The sequence below is a fragment of the Mustelus asterias genome, chromosome 11 (assembly GCF_964213995.1).
Source record: "Mustelus asterias chromosome 11, sMusAst1.hap1.1, whole genome shotgun sequence".
Lineage (NCBI taxonomy): Eukaryota > Metazoa > Chordata > Chondrichthyes > Carcharhiniformes > Triakidae > Mustelus > Mustelus asterias.
Window position 1 is genome coordinate 109,753,245 of NC_135811.1, and position 21,793 is coordinate 109,775,037.

Below are 21,793 nucleotides of genomic sequence, written 5' to 3' on the forward strand. Positions count from 1 at the left end.
CAAATAAGGGGACCAAAACTGCACACAGTACTCCAGTTGCGGCCTCACCAGTGCCTTGTACAGTTGCAGCAAGACCTCCCTGCTTTTATATTCTATCCCCCTCGCGATAAAGGCCAACATTCCATTCGCCTTCTTGATCACCTGCTGCACCTGCAGACTGAGTTTTTGCGATTCGTGCACAAGGACCCCCAGGTCCCTCTGCACAGTCGCACAATGTAATTTTTCTCCATTTAAATAATATTCCAATTTACTCTTATTTCTTCCAAAGTGGATAACCTCACATTTGCTAACGTTATATTCCATCTGCCAGATCCTCGCCCACTCGCTCAGCTTATCCAAATCTCTCGGCAGACTTTCCGCGTCCTCCACGCAATTCGCTTTCCCACGCACCTTCGTGTCATCAGCAAACTTGAATACCCTACATTCAGTCCCCTCCTCCAGATCATCTATGTAAATGGTAAACAATTGAGGCCCCAGCACCGATCCCTGCGGCACGCCACTGGTCACCAACTGCCAACCAGAAAAGCACCCATTTATCCCAACTCTCTGCTTCCTGTTAGATAGCCAATCCCCAATCCCCGCCAACACCTTACCCCTAACTCCGTGTACCCCAATCTTCTGCAGCAACCTTTTGTGAGGCACCTTATCGAACGCCTTCTGGAAATCTAAAAACACCACATCCACCGGTTCCCCTCTGTCAACCGACGATGGCATTGCTGCAACGGCCTCAGTACTCAGCGCCAACAACTGCCAGTTTCCAGATGCAATTTTACAACTCATCCGCTTCATCCTGGACCACAATATCTTCACCTTCAACAACGAGTTCTTCATCCAGACACACGGAACAGCCATGGGGACCAAATTCGCACCTCAATATGCCAACATCTTCATGCACAGGTTCGAACAAGACCTCTTCACCGCACAGGAGCTTCAACCGATGCTGTACACTAGATACATCGATGACATTTTCTTCCTTTGGACTCATGGTGAACAATCACTGAAACAACTCTATGATGACATCAACAAGTTCCATCCCACCATCAGGCTCACCATGGACTACTCTCCGGAATCGGTTGCATTCTTGGACACACGCATCTCCATTAAGGACGGTCACCCCAGCACCTCACTGTACCGCAAGCCCACGGATAATCTCACGATGCTCCACTTCTCCAGCTTCCACCCTAAACACATTAAAGAAGCCATCCCCTACGGACAAGCCCTCCGAATACACAGGATCTGCTCGGATGAGGAGGATCACAACAGACACCTCCAGACGCTGAAAGATGCCCTCATAAGAACAGGATATGGCGGTCGACTCATCGATCGACAGTTCCAACGCACCACAGCAAAAGACCGCACCGTCCTCCTCAGGAGACAAACACGGGACACGGTGGACAGAGTACCCTTCGTCGTCCAGTACTTCCCCGGAGCGGAGAAGCTACGACATCTTCTCCAGAGCCTTCAACATGTCATTGATGAAGACGAACATCTCGCCAAGGCCATCCCCACACCCCCACCTCTTGCCTTCAAACAACCGCACAACCTCAAACAGACCATTGTCCGCAGCAAACTACCCAGCCTTCAGGAGAACAGTGACCACGACACCACACAACCCTGCCATAGCAACCTCTGCAAGACGTGCCGGATCATCGACACGGATGCCATCATCTCATGTGAGAACACCATCCACCAGGTACACGGTACATACTCTTGCAACTCGGCCAACGTTGTCTACCTGATGCACTGCAGGAAAGGATGTCCCGAGGCATGGTGCATTGGGGAAACCATGCAGACGCTACGACAGCGGATGAATGAACACCGCTCGACAATCACCAGGCAAGAGTGTTCTCTTCCTGTTGGGGAACACTTCAGCGGTCACAGGCATTCGGCCTCTGATCTTCGGGTAAGTGTTCTCCAAGGCAGCCTTCACGACACACGACAACGCAGAGCCGCTGAGCAGAAACTGATAGCCAAGTTCCGCACACATGAGGACGGCCTCAACCGGGATCTTGGGTTCATGTCACACTGTCTGTAACCCCCACGACTTGCCTGGGCTTGCAAAATCTCACTAACTGTCCTGTCTGGAGACAATACACATCTCTTTAACCTGTGCTTGATGCTCTCTCCACTCACATTGTTTGTACCTTTAAGACTTGAATAGCTGTAGGTATTCGCATTCCAACCATTATTCTGTAAATTGAGTTTGTGTCTTTATATGCCCTGTTTGTGAACAGAATTCCCACTCACCTGAGGAAGGAGCTTAAGGCTCCCTCCGAAAGCTTGTGGCTTTTGCTACCAAATAAACCTGTTGGACTTTAACCTTAGAAACTTAGAAAGAAACTTAGAAACACTACAGCACAGAAAGAGGCCATTTGGCCCATCGAGTCTGCCCCGACCACAATCCCACCCACGCCCTACCCCCATATCCTTACATATTTACCCACTAATCCCTCTAACCTATGCGTCTCAGGACACTAAGGGCAATTTTAGCATGGCCAATCAACCTAACCCTCACATCTTTGGACTGTGGTAGGAAACCGGAGCACCCAGAGGAAACCCACGCAGACACGAGGAGAATGTGCAAACTCCACACAGACAGTGACCCGAGCTGGGAATCGAACCCAGATCCCTGGTGTTGTTAAACCTCTTACTGTGTTTACCCCAGTCCAACGTCAGCATCTCCACATGTTGAGACAACCACAGAGTCTGGGAACAGAGACACCCCCCACCCCAAGGAGCAAAAGGTTCTGTAGCTTTGGAGTTTCGGATTGGCGTCAGCAGATCCGGAAATCTAAGAATATCTTTGCGAGTTGCAAGGTCCTGGGAACTGCCAATGTTCTCCTGGATTACTGAGATCCAACAGAGAATATTCCTGGTCAGAATAGTGAACTTTGTTCCACTTACAGATAGTATTTTAATGAGTCCCTGAATGTTTGTGTGGGCCAGGTTCCATTTCAGTCGCTGCCCAGCTGTCTGCTTTAATGATTCGAGTAATTAACATTGTGATTCTGCCCTCACTCCAGAACAAATCTTACTTTCTGTTTTTGGTCCAGAGGTTTCAGCTTAAGCTGAGCAGGTACTGCGCTGAATAACACTTTGGGTGAAAGCCCAGGTTAAAAGTTCAAATGCAAAACTAGACATTCACTTTTTAAGAGAAAATTGAACCCAGTATTTTAACTGTTTCACTGCCAGACTTTGCACCAACAATCCCCAAATTCCACCCAATCTGATCACTGCTAATCAGATAGGAACTGCATCATTCCAGCGAAACAGTGACCATAGGATCCACACACTGACCCACACACTGACCCACACACTGACCCACACACTGACCTCACATTGACCCATACAGTAACCCACACACTGACATACACACTGACCCACATACTAACCCACACACTGACCTTCACACTGACCCACATACTAACCCACACACTGACCTTCACACTAACCCACACACTAACCCACACATTGACCAACACACTAACCCACACACTGATTCATACACTAATGCATACACTAACCCACACACTAATATACATACTGACCCACACACTAACCCTCACACTGACCCACACACTGACCCACACACTGACCCACACACTAACATACACACTGACCCACACACTAACATACACACTGACCCACTCACTAACCCACACATTGACCCATACACTAACCCACACACTAACCCACACACTGACCCACACACTGACCCTCACATTAACATACACACTGACCCACACACTAACATACACACTGACCCACACACTGACCCACACACTAACATACACACTGACCCACAGACTAACCCACACATTGACCCATACACTAACCCACACACTAACCCACACACTGACCCACACACTGACCCTCACACTAACCCACATGCTCCAGGCGGTGTTGGGACAGGGATTCCCAGGTGTCCATGGGGATGTTGCACTTTTTAAAGGGTGTCTGGAAGTGTTTCCTCCACCCTCCTGATGCTCGATTGCCTCATTGACGTTCCGAGTCGAGTGCTTATTTCAGGAATCCCGAGTCAGGCATGTGGATGGTGTGGCCTGCCCAGCAGAGCTGATCAAACATGGTCAGTGCTTCGATACTGGGGATGTTGGCCTGAGTGAGAACACTGATGGTGGTGTGCCTATCCTGTCAATGGATTTCCAGCATCTTGCAGAGGCAGCACTGGTGATACTCCTCCAGCGTTCTGAGGTGCCTGCTGGAGACCATGAGGTTGAGGTCTGAGGTCCTGGACTTCAAACACACTCTTCCTCAGGCAACTGAAGGTCGTGTTGAACCTCATCGTCGGTATCTGCCCTAGTTGACAGTCGGCTCCCAAGATGTCAAAAGTGGTCCACATTGTCCAAGGCCTCGTCATGGATTTTGATAAGCAGGTGGGGGAAGCAATGCTGTGTGGCGGGGCAGGTTAGTAAAGGACCTTTGTCTTACAGATGTTTAGTGTAAGGCCCAAGTTCCTGTATGCCTTGGTGAAAATGTTGATGGTGGCTTGGAACTCAGACTTCGACGCAAGCATCACCTACATTCTGTTGTTCAATGACCGAGGATTGGTCAACCTCGGATCTGGCTTGCAGGGGTCAGAGGTTGAATGGGTTCCCATTTGTTCTGTGGTTTAGCTCCATTCCAGCACATTACTGGATGATTGCTGCACTGCCGGCTAAACAAATAACAGTGAGTGGATAGAATAGAAACAGGCCCTTCAGCCCAACCAGGTCAATGCTAGGGGGCTGCATTCAAGCTTCTTCCATCATTATTGGCCTCATCCTATCAGCTTATCCTCTATTCCCTTTACACTCGTGTTTATACCGATTCCCCTTAAAAATTCCTCCTTTAGACCTACAGGCCCCCAAATAGTCAACGGCAATTAGAAGAACAAATATGTCGGGAGATTGGGGAGACTTGTAGGAGTAACAGGGTTTCACAGTAGGAGATTTTAATTTTCCTAACATAGACTGGGACTGCCATTGTGTTAGGGGCTTAGATGGGGTGGATTTTGTTAAGTGTGTTCAGGAAAGTTTCCTCAGGCAGTGTGTGGAGGGTCCTACTTGGGAAAAGGCAAAACTTGACCTGCTCTTGGGAAATAGGGAGGGGCAAGTGACTGAGGTGATGGGTCCAGTTTGGGACCAGTGACCATAGTTCTATTAATTTTAAAACAGTTATGGAAAGGGACAAAACTGGTCCACAGGTGCAAGTTCTAAATTGGGGCAAGGTGAATTTTGATGGAATTAGATAGGAGTGTGCAAGGGTTGATTGGAGTAGCTTGTTTGAGGGCAAAGGGACCTCCAGCAAGTGGGAGGCCTTTAAAAGTGAAATAGCTGGAGTTCAGGGTCTATATGTTCCTGTTAGGGTGAAGGACAAGGCTGGCAGGAGTAGGGAACCCTGGATGATAAAACATATATTGAGGTTTCGGCCAGGAAAAAGGAGGCATGGCTCAGGCACAAGCAGCTGGAATCAAGGGATTCCCTGGCGGTGTATAGGGGATACAGGAGTATACGTGTGGAACTGCAGGAGATGGGCGAGGTTCTCAATGAATATTTCTCCTCTGTGTTTATCATGGAGAAAGACATGAAGACTTGGGAACCTGGGAATGTTAGTAGCGATAAATTGGGGACAGTTCGCATTACAGTAGAGGAGGTGATGGATGCATTAAAATGTATGAAGGTGGATAAATCACCTGGTCCTGACCAGGTGTATCCAAGAACACTGCGTGAGGCTAGAGAAGAAATTGCGGGGGCCCTGGCTGAGATACTTGCATCACCGTTAGCTATGGATCAGGTACCAGAAGACTGGAGGGTAGCAAATGTTGTGCCCTTATTTCAGAAGAAAAACCTGGGGATTATAGACCCGTAAGCCTAGCATCTGTGGTGAGTAAGTTGCTAGAGAGGATTCTGAGGGATAAGATATATAGGCATTTGGAAAGACAGGGTTTGATTAGAAGCAGCCAGCATGGCTTTGTGCATGGGAGATCATGCCTTACTAATCTGTTAGAGTTTTTTGATGAAGTGACCAGGAAGATTGATAAGAGCAGGGCGGTAGACGTAGTCTATATGGACTTCAGTAAGGCCTTTGATAAAGTTCCACATGGTAGTCTGCTGTGGAAGGTTAGATCACATGAAATCCAGGGAGAGCTGGCAAATTGGATATACAATTGGCTTGATGGTAGGAAGCAGAGGGTGATGGTGGATGGATGCTTGTCGGACTGGAGGCCTGTGACTAGTGGTGTGCCTCAGTGCTGGGACCATTGCTGTTTCTTATCTGTATCAACAATTTGGATGAGAATGTACAAGGCATGATCAGTAAGTTTGCGGATGACACTAAAATAGGTGGTATTGTAGACAATGAGGAAAGTTATCAAAAATTGCAGCAGGATCTTGATTAGCTGGGGAAGTGGGCCGAGAAATGGCAAATGGAGTTCAATATAGATAAGTGTGAGGTGTTGCATTTTGGAAAGTCAAATCAAGCTAGAACTTTCATGGTGAATGGTCAGACCCTCGGGAGTATCATGGAACAGAGGGACCTTGGAGTTTAGGTGCACAGTTCTCAAAGTGGAGTCACAGGTAGATCGGGCAGTGAAGAAGGCTTTTGGAATGCTGGCCTTCGTCAGTCAGGGCATTGAGTACAGGAGTTGGGAAATTATGTTGCAGTTATACAGAATGTTGGTGAGGCCGCACCTGGAGTACTGTGTTCAGTTTTGGTCGCCTTGCTACAGGAAAAATGTTATTAAACTGGAGAGAGTGCAGAAGAGATTTACAAGGGTGTTGCCAGGACTCAAGGGACTGAATTATAGGGAGAGATTGGACAGGCTAGGACTTTTCTCTTTGGAGTGTAGGAAACTGAGGGGTGATCTTATAGAGATGTATAAGATCATGAGAGGCATGGATAGAGTGTATGCACTCAATCTTCTTCCCAGGGTCGGGGAATCGGGAACTAGAGGGCACAGGTTTAAGTTAAGAGGGGAAAGAATTAATGGGAACCTGAGGAGCAACTTTTTTACACAGAGGGTGGTGCGTGTGTGGAATGAGCTGCCGGAGGAAGTGGTTGAGGCAGGGACATTGACAACATTTAAAAGGCATTTGGACAGATACATGGATAGGAAAGGTTTAGAGGGATATGGGCCAAATGCAGGCAAATGGGGTTAGCTTAGATGGGTTTTTTGGTTGGCATGGACCAGTTTGGGCCGAAGGGCCTGTCTCCATGTTGTATATTCTATGATTCTATGAAACAGCCTCTCAGCATCAACCCTGTCAAACCCTCTCACAATCTTATCCATAACAATGCGATCCACTCGCATTCTTCTAAAGTTCATACAGGCTCCTTCTACTCAAAGAACAAAGAACAAAGAACAGTACAGCACAGGAAACAGGCCCTTCGGCCCTCCAAGCCTGTGCCGCTCCTTGGTCCAACTAGACCAATCGTTTGTATCCCTCCATTCCCAGGCTGTTCATGTGACTATCCAGGTAAGTCTTAAACGATGTCAGCGTGCCTGCCTCCACCACCCTACTTGGCAGCGCATTCCAGGCCCCCACCACCCTCTGTGTAAAAAACGTCCCTCTGATATCTGAGTTATACTTCGCCCCTCTCACCTTGAGCCCATGACCCCTCGTGAACGTCACCTCCGACCTGGGAAAAAGCTTCCCACCGTTCACCCTACCTATCCCCTTCATAATCTTGTACACCTCTATTAGATCTCCCCTCATTCTCCGTCTTTCCAAGGAGAACAACCCCAGTCTACCCAATCTCTCCTCATAGCTAAGACCCTCCATACCAGGCAACATCCTGGTAAACCTTCTCTGCACTCTCTCTAACGCCTCCACGTTCTTCTGGTAGTGCGGCGACCAGAACTGGACGCAGTACTCCAAATGTGGCCTAACCAGCGTTCTATACAGCTGCATCATCAGACTCCAGCTTTTATACTCTATACCCCGTCCTATAAAGGCAAGCATACCATATGCCTTCTTCACCACCTTCTCCACCTGTGTTGCCACCTTCAAGGATTTGTGGACCTGCACACCTAGGTCCCTCTGTGTTTCTATACTCCTGATGACTCTGCCATTTATTGTATAACTCCTCCCTACATTATTTCTTCCAAAATGCATCACCTCGCATTTATCCGGATTAAACTCCATCTGCCACCTCTCCGCCCAATTTCCCAGCCTATCTATATCCTGCTGTATTGCCCGACAATGCTCTTCGCTATCCGCAAGTCCAGCCATCTTCGTGTCATCCGCAAACTTGCTGATTACACCAGTTACACCTTCTTCCAAATCATTTATATATATCACAAATAGCAGAGGTCCCAGTACAGAGCCCTGCGGAACAGCACTGGTCACAGACCTCCAGCCGGAAAAAGACCCTTCGACCGCTACCCTCTGTCTCAACTGAACAATCCTCTCAGCCCAGGAATTCATGCAAGGAATGCTTGTTGCGCTCAGAAGTGAGCCTGGCCACAGACTCTAAACTTTCCTATCTTATCCAATGGGCTGTATCTAGTTATTGAGGTTACAACTCTCAGGAAAGAATAAAGAGGCTGAAGGTTGGGTAACCTGATAGGAAAGTGGCCTCTTAAAGCATCAATTGGTCATTTCTGGGTGACCACCTGATGCCTGGCTGCCAATTGTAAAATGCCAGTTGTGGGGGGGACGGGAGCAGCAGCCACCAATGACACTGCATCCTGACGGGTCCATCGAGCTGCTCTCTTGCACATGTCCCTCAGTCCAGGGTTTTCAGATGTGGAGAAGGGCAGAGATAGGGGCAACGATCAAATATTCCCACTAATAAATCCAGGAAGGAATTCAGGAGAAACTTTATTATTCAGGCAGCCATCTAGGACGGAGATGAGGAGAATTATTTTTACTCAGAGCGATGTGAAGGTTTGGAAAGCTCTGCCACAAGGAGCTGTAGATGTTTGATTTACGAGTATCGCCTCTGAACACTGATACAGTCGTATTTCTGTCACATTTTTCATGAGTTCAGGACATCAAAAAGCACTTAATTGGCAAAGAAATACTTTTCCTCACACGGTGGTCACTGTTGTGATGTAGAAAACATGGCAGTCATTTTGTGCACAGCAAGACTCCACAAACAGCTCTGATAATGAGAAGTAGAAAGAGTAGGAGACGATGCAAACTCAACAATATTCAGGAAGTGACACAGCAGCGTCATTTGATTTATTGTCTTAGCATTTATTACATTTCAATACTTTACAAAAACACGCTCTAACATAGTATTTTTAAAAAATGGTTCTGAATATCACAGGTATTAAAGATTGCCATCAGCAGAGTGTAAAATGCAGACCTGATGTGTTGGTAATCACATGTCCCTAATCTTTGTATAATTGAAGTTAACATCATCAGTTTTTTGATTCCTTCCTTTGCTCACAAGTTGCGACAGTCTCGACACAATCCCCTTTTCCTGTTTCTGCACCGTCTCATGTCTCTGAGGAATTTCTTTCTACGTCAGACAATATACTGATGGAGCGGACGTCACATTCAACAACATAGAATCACCTGGAATCTCTTCAAAGTTTACTCAGGTAAAGCGTGAGGTGAGATGGAGAGAGCGTGGTGGATTGGTGGATACAGAAATGAATATATTCAGGGTCTGATATGTTGCAGAATTAGGCCATTCGGCCCATCGAGTCTGCTCGGCCATTCGATCATGGCTGATATACTCCCCATCCCCATTTTCCTGCCTTCTCCCCATAACCCTTCAACCCATTCCCAATTAAACATCTGTCTAACTCCTCCTTAAATTTACTCACTGTCCCAGCATCCCCCGCACTTTGGGGCAACGAATTCCACAGGTTCCAATATCAGGAAGTCGTTGAGAATTTAGTTGCTACATTAAAGCCGAGGTCAAGAGCAGAGTCTGAAGCAATTCAAGGGTTGAAGCAGTGAAATGCCACGACAGAGAGAAGGTCCAACCATAACCCAGTGACAGATCTCTGCCAGCAATCCAATCCCAGAGCCAGTGAGAATCTGCCCACTGGTGACCTCACTGTCAAAGGGAACTTGGCTCTCTCTGGGAAAAATTCCCAGCTTAATGCTGAATGAGGAACAGATTTGAGATCTGGCTCACAGGAGTGAGGTCAGTCTGGACATTACCAGTCAGTGTGGGAAGCAGGGAGCGTTTCCCCTTGTCCCGTGTTAGTCAGTGTTTCTCTCGGACATGGAGAACTGAGATCAGCTGTTACTCAAGCGACATTCGAGGGGAGCTCCCAGTTTCTCAGTGAGAGACGAACGGTAGCAACTGGGAACAGGAAGATTTGCGCTCCCTGTTGCTGCCTCAACACTTCTCCCTTTCAGTCTGTTCCAGAAACAAATGCTAATCTGTCAAAATATTTTCTAATGCTCGAGTTACTGAGCTGATTGGCAGTGCGTTCCATGAGTTAGGAATCCTCAGTCGGGTCATGTGCAGTTATTCATGGTGTCTGCGGCCCCAGTCATTCCTCTCTATTATCCTCAGGCTTTATGCTCACCACATTCAAGGACAGTTTCTCTCTCTTCATTCAGCAAGAACTCAATGTCCACTCGGTGATAGGGAATCAGAAAGCAGTCAACAAACCCAGAGATAGAACACGAGAGAATCCACCTCATTGCCAGAGGCAGAAAAACAACAAAATGTGACATAGTCTTTGGTTCAACTATTCCCAATGGAAGGATTCTTTTTGAACTGGGGCCTGGACATCTTTCTGTGAAAAACACTGAAGGAGTTTTAAGCTTCAACCCTCAGCTGGGGCAGGTGCCTGGACTGTCACAATCAACCTGTGATATTGTCAAATCAAATTATCCATTTGAGGAGCGTGGGTTAGCTCAATCTCTCAGTCTGGGGCAGGGGAATTTTATCATTCACTGAATCTGACAATTACTATTGATCAGAAACAGGCCATTCAGCCCAATGCTCCATGCTGGTCTTTCTACTCCACACGAACCTCCGCCCATTCAAATGATCTCTCCCCACCCAGCCCCACTTCCCTCTATTCCTCTCACCTTCACGTGTAGCCATGATGTGGAGATGCCGGCGTTGGACTGGGGTGGGCACAGTAAGAATTCTCACAACACCCGGTTAAAGTCCAACAGGTTTATTTGGAATCAAGTGACTCACCTGATGAAGGAGCAGTGCTCCGAAAGCTCGTGATACCAAACTTTAACCTGGTGTTGTGAGACTTCTTACTTCCTCTGTTGGTCAATCCTCCTGCTCTCTGCTTCACCCACTCCTCACAGCCCCTTCTGGCTGAGTTTGATGTGTAACAGAGAGCTGATTCGATGTGAAGGGAGTAACAATGTGGGGAAAATTTAAACAAAATTATATTTTATTCCTTCACAATCCATTGGTTGGATTTTCCCCCATTGAATATAAGAATGGCACTGAACACTCCACTTGGTGCAATGATATGGTTGTGATTATCTTCTCGCCCAGACCAACATCTGCACCAGTGAAACTGCTCTGTGCTATCGGGAGACAAAAGGTGGTTTGATGCGACAAAGCTCAAACTGTCAGTCAGACCATGACGAATCGAGTATCACAGGCCGGGAGTAACTCGGGAAATGCACAAACTGGGAGATTGTTTCTGAATTCTGAGACAGAGAGGATGTAAACACATGTTGCATCATGAGACTATTTTAAACTGGCCTCTTCATGTTTGCTACGGGATTACACAGCAGCAGAAACATCCAACTCTCTCCTTGCGTTTATCCACGGATTTATCGACCATTTACCCCTCATTATTTCGCATGGCATTGCCCCCTTTTTAAAAATGCTAACATCTTTCATTTTCCAGAACCTCCCGGTTCTGGGTGCTTCCGTGTTCGTGCCCAGCCTCTCCCTGCATCCGGGAATCTTCGAATCACACTCCCTCCCTCAACCCTAGGGGAAGGAGAAAATGTCTCACTTCCTTTCCTCAAGGACTTGAACTCTGTGATAGTTTGACCTCAAACTCAAACCCTGGTAAGTGTTGTAACCTGATTTTAACTCGCCTGAAGAGTGATGTGATCAAAATCCTCAGGGCTAACTAAACAGCAAAGAATGTAACTAATGGAGCTTCTCACAAAGCCTATCAATGCTCAGAGACCATGGGTTGATCTTAACCCTGATTGGACATTGAGTGAACAAGTGATGTGATCATGTCTTTGGGAGGATCTTCCATCTGAGTCCTGTTCAAACACTGACAGTTATGTCTGGGTAAGATGCTCTGTCAGAGAGGTGGTGCAGACTCAATGGGCTGAATGGTCTCTTCGACACTGCAGGGATTCTGTGATTCCTGTGGGGAGGCTTACAGGAACTAAGAGCAGAATCAGAAGATTTCTGTGTGGCCAGAAAGGTCATTGAAGGTAGAATGGATAGGACCTTAATGGGGTATTGTTTGGGCTACTCCACAATGGGCACAGCGCGCACGCAGACACGCACGTGCAGACACGCATGCACGCACACGCACGCACGCACACAGACACACACACACTCCTACTGACAATGTAATATTGCATCAGAATCCCATATTCTGTCAACACAGAGGCTCTGGCATGAAACAGATGCCTGGCAGTCAGTGAGATGGTGATTTTCCACGCACACCCAGACTCCACGCACACCCAGACTCCACGCACACCCAGACTCCACGCACACCCAGACTCCACGCACCACCCTCCTGAATAGTGGAAATGTCGATGCTCTTTCTCAGGGGCTGGGGTGAGACACTTTCTACCAGGGTACTCAGGGAAGGCACAACTTGCTCTGGTTTAAAGGATTTTGTTCAGTTTGCCACCCACATCAAAGCACCTTTTCCACACGACTAGACTGGCACACAGTGGGAAGGAAATACTGTTGCTGTTCTTCAATGTCCACACCAGCACTGCCTGATACAGCTGTCTGTCACACCCACTGTCTGGCTCATGTTCTCAGCACACTCCATTCACACTGATTGTGATTTTGGAGACACTGACAGGGTGAGAGTGTTCAATTCACATCAGCAAAGAGCTCAGAATGAAGCAAACTGAGAGGAACAAGCAAGAGGAACGTGGATAAGATTGTCAGAAAAATATCAAAATTGGAAGACATTCAACAACAGAAACCTCTAGAAGAAGCAAAGAAGCTCAGAGAGATTCTGTGATCGTCAAAGTAGATGATGAGTGATTTGTGGGGTTTGAATGGGTTGGATTACACATTCCCACAGAACGCACTGAGTCAACTTGAAGCAGCTCATCTCTTCAATTCAGGACAGTATCAGAAAGAGAGCTAGTTTTTTTGGGGAGAAGGATGAAGGATCTTCCCGCTGGAGTGGACAGATTCACTCCTTTGCCTGTTCCATGAGGAACTGCTGACAGTCGATGTCTCCTTGCACCTCTGGAGAGCCTTTCACCTTCACCCCTGTCTTTGGTTCAACGCACCAGCATTTCCCACGCTGCCCATGCAGAGATGGGTGACACTGCGGAGTAAAACACACAGCAATGTGTTCCAACAATTCCATTCAGTCCGATCCATGCATTGGCAAAAGCACAGCTCAATACCAGCATTGGCAAGTTGGAAATGGAAATACAGAGATTCTCAATGACTGGAACATTCGACCATTAAAGTATTCCAATCAGAGAAATTGGCAGCAAACCCAACACACTTCCTGTTCAAAACAGTTCAAAATCAAAAAAAAACCTAATTTATCAAAATCAAAAAGCTGCAGAAAATAACTGTATCTAACCCCGTGCTGTACCTGTCTTGGGAGTGTTTGATGGGGACAGTGTAGAGGGAGCTTTACTCTGTATCTAACCCCGTGCTGTACCTGTCCTGGGAGTGTTTGATGGGGACAGTGTAGAGGGAGCTTTACTCTGTATCTAACCACATGCTGTACCTGTCCTGGGAGTGTTTGATGGGGACAGTGTAGAGGGAGCTTTACTCTGTATCTAACCCCGTGCTGTACCTGTCCTGGGAGTGTTTGATGGGGACAGTGTAGAGGGAGCTTTACTCTGTATCTAACCCTGTGCTGTACCTGTCCTGGGAGTGTTTGATGAGAGTCATGATGTGGAGATGCCGGCGTTGGACTGGGGTAAACACAGTAAGAAGATTAACAACACCAGGTTAAAGTCCAACAGGTTTATTTGGTAGCAAAAGCCACACAAGCTTTCGAGGCTCTAAGCCCCTTCCTGTTCAAAACAGTTCAAAATCAAAAAAAAACCTAATTTATCAAAATCAAAAAGCTGCAGAAAATAACTATCTAACCCCGTGCTGTACCTGTCTTGGGAGTGTTTGATGGGGACAGTGTAGAGGGAGCTTTACTCTGTATCTAACCCCGTGCTGTACCTGTCCTGGGAGTGTTTGATGGGGACAGTGTAGAGGGAGCTTTACTCTGTATCTAACTCCGTGCTGTATCTGTCCTGGGGCTTAGAGCCTCGAAAGCTTGTGTGGCTTTTGCTACCAAATAAACCTGTTGGACTTTAACCTGGTGTTGTTAATCTTCTTACTGTGTTTGATGAGGACAGTGTAGAGGGAGCTTTACTCTGTATCTAACCCCGTGCTGTACCTGTCATGGGAGTGTTTGATGGGGACAGTGTAGAGGGAGGTTTTCTCTGGATCTAACCCTGTGCTGTACCTGTCCTGGGAGTGTTTGATGGGGACAGTGTAGAGGGAGCTTTACTCTGTATCTAACCCCGTGCTGTACCTGTCCTGGGAGTGTTTGATGGGGACAGTGTAGAGGGAGCTTTACTCTGTATCTAACTCCGTGCTGTATCTGTCCTGGGGCTTAGAGCCTCGAAAGCTTGTGTGGCTTTTGCTACCAAATAAACCTGTTGGACTTTAACCTGGTGTTGTTAATCTTCTTACTGTGTTTGATGAGGACAGTGTAGAGGGAGCTTTACTCTGTATCTAACCCCGTGCTGTACCTGTCATGGGAGTGTTTGATGGGGACAGTGTAGAGGGAGGTTTTCTCTGGATCTAACCCTGTGCTGTACCTGTCCTGGGAGTGTTTGATGGGGACAGTGTAGAGGGAGCTTTTCTCTGGATCTAACCCTGTGCTGTACCTGTCCTGGGAGTGTTTCATGGGGACAGTGTAGAGGGAGCTTCACTCTGTATCTAACCCCGTGCTGTGGGTGTGTTTGATGGGGACAGTGTAGAGGGAGCTTTACTCTGTATCTAACCCCGTGCTGTACCTGTCCCAGGAGTGATTGATGGGGACAGTGTAGAGGGAGCTTTACTCTGTATCTAACCCCGTGCTGTGGGAGTGTTTGATGGGGGACAGTGTAGAGGGAGCTTTACTCTGTATCTAACCCCGAGCTGTACCTGTCCTGGGAGTGTTTGATGGGGACAGTGTAGAGGGAGCTTTACTCTGTATCTAACCCCGTGCTGTACCTGTCCTGGGAGTGTTTGATGGGGACAGTGTAGAGGGAGCTTTACTCTGTATCTAACCCCACGCTGTACCTGTCCTGGGAGTGTTTGATGGGGACAGTGTAGAGGGAGCTTTACTCTGTTTCTAACCCCACGCTGTACCTGTCCTGGGAGTGTTTGATGGGGACAGTGTAGAGGGAGCTTTACTCTGTATCTAACCCCATGCTGTACCTGTCCTGGGAGTGTTTGATGGGGACAGTGTAGAGGGAGCTTTACTCTGTATCTAACCCCACGCTGTACCTGTCCTGGGAGTGTTTGATGGGGACAGTGTAGAGGGAGCTTTACTCTGTATCTAACCCCACGCTGTACCTGTCCTGGGAGTGTTTGATGGGGACAGTGTAGAGGGAGCTTTACTCTGTTTCTAACCCCACGCTGTACCTGTCCTGGGAGTGTTTGATGGGGACAGTGTAGAGGGAGCTTTACTCTGTATCTAACCCCATGCTGTACCTGTCCTGGGAGTATTTGATGGGGACAGTGTAGAGGGAGCTTTACTCTGTATCTAACCCCACGCTGTACCTGTCCTGGGAGTGTTTGATGGGGGACAGTGTAGAGGGAGCTTTACTCTGTATCTAACCCCACGCTGTACCTGTCCTGGGAGTGTTTGATGGGGACAGTGTAGAGGGAGCTTTACTCTGCTGCTATTGTTCCATTGATTCATACATAATGTCAGTAGCAGCAACGCAGCTGTTTATTTTCAGTTTTTCTCTGGGAAGCTGCGCATCTTTCCGGGGGGATGAATAAAAATGCAGAATCCACCTGAGTGAAAACACGGCTGCAGCATTTCAGGGCGATTGCTAATAAAATACACACCTGCTTTGGATGATAAAATCCCTTCTTGTCACAGTTGGGGATAGGAATATGGTACAGATCCCCATGTGTCTGACTCAGCGACATCGCAAACCTCTCCAGCACTCGCTGCAACTCACCTTGACACGGCCCCTGAAAAACAGCAAGAGTTAGAACAGCACGGAATGGCCACACTGACCCACCAGCACTCTGCAAAGACCTCCACATCACCCCCACCCACACTCTGCAGAGACCCCCCCCGCATCACCCCCACTCTGCAAAGACCCCCCACACCACCCCCACCCACACTCTGCAGAGACCCCCCCCCCGCATCATCCCCACTCTGCAAAGACCCCCCACACCACCCCCACCCACACTCTGCAGAGACCCCCCCCCGCATCACCCCCACTCTGCAAAGACCCCCCACACCACCCCCACCCACACTCTGCAGAGACCCCCCCCCGCATCACCCCCACTCTGCAAAGACCCCCCACACCACCCCCACCCACACTCTGCAGAGACCCCCCCCGCATCATCCCCACTCTGCAAAGACCCCCCACACCACCCCCACCCACACTCTGCAGAGACCCCCCCCGCATCACCCCCACTCTGCAAAGAGCCCCCACATCACCCCCACCCACACTCTGCAGAGACACCCCCCGCATCACCCCCACTCTGCAAAGACCCCCCACATCACCCCCACCCACACTCTGCAGAGACCCCCCCGCATCACACCCACTCTGCAAAGACCCCCCACATCACCCCCACCCACACTCTGCAGAGACCCCCCCGCATCAACCCCACTCTGCAAAGACCCCCCATCACACCCACTCTGCAAAGACCCCCCACATCACCCGCACCCACACTCTGCAGAGACCCCCCCAACACACCTGCTCTGCAAAACCCCCCCCATCACACCCACTCTGCAAAGACCCCCCACATCACCCGCACCCACACTCTGCAGTGACCCGCCCAACACATCTGCTCTGCAAAAACCCCCCACATCACCCCCACCCACAGTCTGCAGAGACCCCACCCCCCCGCATCACCCCCACTCTGCAGAGACCCCCTCCCCCGCATCACCCCCCCCCATCACCCTCACCCACCAGCTCTCTGCAGAGACCATCCCCTCCCCGCATCACCCCCAGCCTCCAGACTCCCGGATCACTCACAACAACAATTACATTCAGGAACTTTGAGCAAAATACATTTCACAAACTGCGACACTTTAACTGAAGAAAGGGAATGTTCCAGGAGTTTTGAGTCTGCAGTTTTGAGTGAAGACATTTGAGAGGGAGCTCAGAAATGAACAGCCAATCCTAAAGGAATGGATAATACAGCAGAGAGGAATTTAAACTGTCCGGAAGGAATTTAAAATAGGAAATATAAATCAGGAAAAGTTCGGCTGTAATCACAGAGCGGGAAATATTCAGAAAAATGGACAGGTGTGATTAACAATTAAAACATTAGCGAGATTACAAATGCATCGTGTAGAAAGCTCGAGTGCTGGAGGGATGGTATTGATTTTAAAATTGTCAGATTGAAATAGTTACAGAAAATACTATTTATATCACCGGTCCTGAAATGGAAAAAGATCGGAATTGTCCCAGCTGGAAGCTAATCCATCTGATTGAGTCAATCCAAATAATTAACCCGTTGCCAGATCCAGAGAGAGGAAAGGTCAGCTTCATGGTGAGGATTTAATTCCTGATCCTCTGGCCCGATCCAAAAGGTTAATGATTGGGATGGTAACCAGTAAACTGACTGTGTATTTCCAGGACTGGTAATTTTTCTGGGAACGTTGGGTGTGGGATGTGTATTTGGAGACATCCTGTCCCATGGGGAATGGGAAATGTGTGGCACAAGCTCTCTCGAGCAACAATAAAGGTCAGAGTGTGAGGCGGGGTCTCCAACTCACCAGGAACTGGCCAAGTCAGGACCAAGTCAGGGCCAGAGAGCTGGAGGAAGAATTAAACACATCAATTAGATTTATGGTGCAGTAACTGAGTTCAACAGCTTCAGCCACTCACCAGAGACAGCCGCACGGACTCACAGGGCACGGTAGGGACTGACTCCACTCCTGCTAATTATTTCCCCACTTCTCCAAAGTCGTGTCCAAGACACGACTCCAGCTCCAGACATGGAGAGTCCAGCAGTGAATCAGATAGCAGTGCGGCCAATATTCCTGATCCGCTCAGAGTGATGGAAAGAACTGAATTTATACACAGCATCCCAAAATATTTCACAACCAGCTTTATAAAGAGTAGCCACGGCTGTAATGAAGGAAACTTAGCAGCTAATTAGCACACAGCAAGATCCCACACACAGCAAGCTGATCCCCTAATTCAGAGATGTTAGTTGAGAAAGGTCATTTTTAAAGTTATTTATTAGTGTCACAAGTAAGGCTTACATTAACACTGCAATGAAGTTATTGTGAAAATCCCCCAGTCGCCACACTCCGGCGCCTATTCGGGTACACTGAGGGAGAATTTAGCATGGCCAATGCACCTAACCAGCACGTCTTTCTGACTGTGGGAGGAAACCAGAGCAGCCGGAGGAAACCCACGCAGACACGGGGAGAACATGCAAACGCCACACAGACAGTGACCCAAGCCGGGAATCAAACCCGCCTCCCTGGCGCTGTGAGACAGCAGTGCTAAACCACTGTGCCACCCACATTGGTCAAGTGAATGGGGAAAATTGCGCTATGGAAACTTTCACATCCACCATCCAATGAGTGGGGACTTGGTTTATCATCAATGCAGCACTCCCTCTGTCGGACCCTCTGACAATGCCGCACTCCCTCAGTACCGACCCTTTGACAGTGCAGCACTCCCTCAGTACTTTCCCACCATCGAGCCAATTTTGAATCAAATTTACGAGCTCTCTCTGGATCCCATGAGACCTAACCTTTCAAACTAGCCTGCCATACAGGACCTTGTCTAAGGCCTTGCTAAAGTCCATATAAACAACATCTACTGCCCTACCCTCATCTATCCTCTTTGAAAAACTCTAAAAGATTTGTCAGACAAGACTTCCCACACACAAAGCCCTGCTGGCTATCTCTAATCAGACCTTGACTATCCAAATATTGGTAGATCCTGTCCCTCAGAATCCCTCCCAGTAACTTACCCACCACTGATGTCAGACTCACCACTGATGTTAGGCTCACTGGCCTGTAATCCCCTGGCTTGTCGTTGCTACCCTTCTTATATCAATTAAATATCAAAACGATTTCTCCTGAGCGAGATTAATTTCTGTGAATGATTTTGCAACAGAGATTCAGACTCTCTCAGTTCAGGAATCTGTGGAGTTGGAATTCGCAGCCTGTCAGATGTTCCGGTGCTGTTGTAAAACTCACCATGATGCGAGGCTCTTCACGGATGTGGTTGTTCTTTGATCTGCCGTTACTGTGTGTCTTCTCGCGGATCCGGGCATAGTGTTTGGCGATACACTTCTTGTCGTAGGAATGGCAGGGGACGTGGCTGCCATCTGGGTACTCCAGTTCCCAGTAATCATCTGTTTCTGCACCAAAAACACTCAGATTTAAACCTCAACCGCAATGTGAAAACACACACAGTTCCAAAATCACCACAGCCAATCGGCCCTCTCCGTCAGCAGATCAGATCGTGGAGAGGGGGGGATGTGGACAGTGGAGACCCGAACTCATCCACAGCGACACATGGCTCAGTGTTCAACATCAGTTAATGGGAGACAGCCACACCACACCCACTCTGCATCTCACCAGTGAACACACTGCTGAGGGAGCGCCGCACTGTCAGAGGGTCAGTACTGAGGGAGTGCCACACTGTCAGAGGGTCAGGGCTGAGGGAGCGCCGCACTGTCAGAGGGTCAGTACTGAGGGAGTGCCGCACTGTCAGAGGGTCAGGGCTGAGGGAGTGCCGCACTGTCAGAGGGTCAGGGCTGAGGGAGCGCCGCACTGTCAGAGAGTCAGTGCTGAGGGAGCGCCGCACTGTCAGAGAGTCAGTGCTGACGGAGTGCCGCACTGTCAGAGGGTCAGTGCTGAGGGAGCGCCGCACTGTCAGAGGGTCAGTGCTGAGGGAGTGCCGCACTGTCAGAGGGTCAGTGCTGAGGGAGTGCCGCACTGTCAGAGGGTCAGTGCTGAGGGAGCGCCGCACTGTCAGAGAGTCAGTGCTGAGGGAGTGCCGCACTGTCAGAGAGTCAGTGCTGAGGGAGTGCCGCACTGTCAGAGGGTCAGTGCTGAGGGAGCGCCGCACTGTCAGAGGGTCAGTACTGAGGGAGTGCCGCACTGTCAGAGGGTCAGTGCTGAGGGAGTGCCGCACTGTCAGAGGGTCAGCACTGAGGGAGTGCCGCACTGAGGGAGTGCCGCACTGTCAGAGGGTCAGTACTGAGGGAGTGCCGCACTGTCAGAGGGTCAGTGCTGAGGGAGCGCCGCACTGTCAGAGGGTCAGTACTGAGGGAGTGCCGCACTGTTAGAGGGTCAGTACTGAGGGAGTGCCGCACTGTCAGAGGGTCAGTACTGAGGGAGTGCCGCACTGTCAGAGGGTCAGTACTGAGGGAGTGCCGCACTGTTAGAGGGTCAGGGCTGAGGGAGCGCCGCACTGTCAGAGGGTCAGTGCTGAGGGAGTGCCACACTGTCAGAGGGTCAGGGCTGAGGGAGTGCCGCACTGTCAGAGGGTCAGTGCTGAGGGAGTGCCACACTGTCAGAGGGTCAGGGCTGAGGGAGTGCCACACTGTCAGAGGGTCAGGGCTGAGGGAGCGCCGCAGTGTCAGAGGGTCAGGGCTGAGGGAGCGTCACATTGTCAGGGGGTCAGGGCTGAGGGAGTGCCGCACTGTCAGAGGGTCAGGGCTGAGGGAGTGCCGCACTGTCAGAGGGTCAGTGCTGAGGGAGTGCCGCACTGTCAGAGGAGTGATGAACAAGTTGGTGAATTATGCAGCAGGATCTCCGGGGGTCAGTCTCACTGTGTAATGTATCAATGAGTGTCGGGGATACAACTCCAAGCTTATTGCTGATACAAAGCCTAGCAATGTTTCAGACAGGACAGGCAGATTACAGGAAGATATAGAACAGTCTCGGGCAGACATGTTGATAAAATTCCCCCAATATTTCAGTTCTGTGACAGTCTGGTGAGAGAGGCAGACACAGTTCAATGTGGATAAGTGTGAAGTGATGCACTTTGTGAGAAGTGATTTGAGATCTAACAGGAATAAAGTGCGGGGTGACAGGAGCAGAAGGTCCTGGGTGATATTTACAAATGTTGGATAGTTCAGGGCCAGGGGCTGAGGTGGTTGGAAAAGCAGGCAGGAAAACTGGCTTTGTAAATGACCTCACCCAATGAAGGAGCAGCGCTCCGAAAGCTCATGCTACCAAATAAACCTGTTGGACTTTAACCTGGTGTTGTGAGACTTCTTACTTTGTAAATGAGCATTGAATAAAAAACAAGGAAATCGAGTTAAACGGTTACAAATCACCGGTTAGACCTCAGCTGGAGAATTGTGTCTAATTCTGGCCTCTCGGAAGGGTGTGAGGACAATGAAGAGGGTGTGGAGCTGATATCTCAGGGATTGGGTGAGCATCCAATCAGGTCATTAATAATCAGTTTGCCTTTGGATTGGCTGTGGGCAGTCAGGGCCCAGTGACGAT

The 21,793-nt window shown here is 49.0% G+C and overlaps 1 protein-coding gene across 1 annotated transcript in view; it reads right to left on the minus strand.

The window, feature by feature from the left end:
- Positions 1-9,154: 9,154 nt before the first annotated feature.
- Positions 9,155-21,793, minus strand: part of LOC144500816 (insulin-like growth factor-binding protein 4) — a 43,368-nt gene continuing 30,729 nt past the window's right edge. The window contains exons 2-4 of the mRNA XM_078224286.1: positions 19,529-19,692; positions 16,192-16,320; positions 9,155-13,435 (exon numbers count right to left, since the gene is read on the minus strand). Of these exons, the coding sequence (XP_078080412.1) occupies positions 13,298-13,435; positions 16,192-16,320; positions 19,529-19,692 (431 nt within the window). The 3' untranslated portion in view covers positions 9,155-13,297. The remainder of the gene's footprint in view (positions 13,436-16,191; positions 16,321-19,528; positions 19,693-21,793) is intronic.